This window comes from Sinocyclocheilus rhinocerous, unplaced genomic scaffold, assembly GCF_001515625.1.
Source record: "Sinocyclocheilus rhinocerous isolate Xijiao unplaced genomic scaffold, SAMN03320098_v1.1 scaffold872, whole genome shotgun sequence".
Lineage (NCBI taxonomy): Eukaryota > Metazoa > Chordata > Actinopteri > Cypriniformes > Cyprinidae > Sinocyclocheilus > Sinocyclocheilus rhinocerous.
The window spans coordinates 48,904-50,262 of record NW_015639510.1 but is presented as its reverse complement, the minus strand read 5'-3'; the positions used below and the strand labels follow the sequence as shown (position 1 = coordinate 50,262).

Genomic DNA, 1,359 nt, shown 5'->3' with positions numbered 1-1,359 from the left:
CCAGGTACTGACCAGGCTCAACCCTGCTTAGCTTCAGTGGGTAACCAGTCTTGGGCTGTAGGGTGATATGGCTGTGGCGTACATAATATGTGTGTGTATACTGTGTATATTTAAATACATTTTTATATATTAAATATATTTATATATAATATAAAATATAAGAATATGAATATAAACGTAAATATTTTCAAAATATGTACTGTATGTGTGTGTGTGTATTTATATATACATAATAAATATACACAATACACATACATATATAATGTAAACAAAAACTTTTATTTTGGATGCGATTAATCGCGATTAATCGTTTGACAGCACTATTAAAATTATTTGAGATTGTGTTAGAATATCAGTTTGAAAACCTTATTGTAATCATTTTATCTCTTGTAGATAAAATTCTGCAGTCGTAACGAAATAAAAACACTTTAGAAAGTGTAACCTGTACTGCGTCTGACTTGATTCCTCACCTGTGTGTCAATACATGTGTGTGGTTCATGGAAATTACTTCCTTATTCCTCACGCTTTGAGTCACCATTGAGAATCTCCACCTGATAACTGGAACAACGCTCTCACACATGAATTTCCCTGTTATCACGGTGGAATATGTCAACATTCGGCCCCCACACAGTTCCAGTCTGTTTTGACTCATTCAGACTCTCAATACCAGCCCTTGAAAGTCCACCTAATCCCTCTGAACTACAGGTGGCAGGAGAGAAAACTTCTCTCTGGATTGCTTTCACACCCCCTCTTTCTCTCTCTCCTGGTTTCCAGTGAGGTGGTAATCCCCCATCTGAAAAGGAGATCCAAGCTGAAGCAAAGACGTTTTGGGTTGGCATGCTACAGAAAGGGATCCGTCACATTGCTCCTCACAGCTCTCAGTCACAGTGGTAACAGGGCACCTGAACAAGGGGCGAGAAAGAAGGAGAGAAGGAGACTTTTGGGACAAGAACCGAACAATTAGGGCGTTTTGTGTCTCACAGGAGTGTGGAAGACTGATTCCGGCTGCTGTCTAAGTTATTGGAGCTCATTGAAACTTCTGTTTCATCTGTAGGTTGGCACCATGAGTGCTGAAACTGTGAAAGATGACTACGACTACTCAGACTGGTACGAAAATGCATTGCCCACCAAACCTCCTGTCGAGTAAGTACTCTTAATTTGTGTCTTATGAATGTTTCGTTATGGTAAATTTTAAAATGCAATCAAAACTTTGTTGTGTTTCATTATAAGTGCGGAAAAAATGAATGAAAAAAAAATCACTTTTTGTAATATATTTTGCATTGTAATTTAATATGTAAAATGTAGAAATTCTATAACATGACAAACAATAATTAACAAATATTGAAAACAGTGTAAATG

At 37.0% G+C, this 1,359-nt stretch overlaps 1 protein-coding gene across 1 annotated transcript in view; it reads left to right on the top strand.

Moving 5' to 3' along the window:
• The window catches only part of LOC107751266 (stimulated by retinoic acid gene 6 protein homolog), a 42,224-nt gene that overhangs the window by 5,016 nt on the left and 35,849 nt on the right, over window positions 1–1,359 (top strand). Inside the window, exon 2 of the mRNA XM_016566942.1 lies at window positions 1,055–1,143. Coding sequence (XP_016422428.1) covers window positions 1,055–1,143 — 89 coding nt within the window. The remainder of the gene's footprint in view (window positions 1–1,054; window positions 1,144–1,359) is intronic.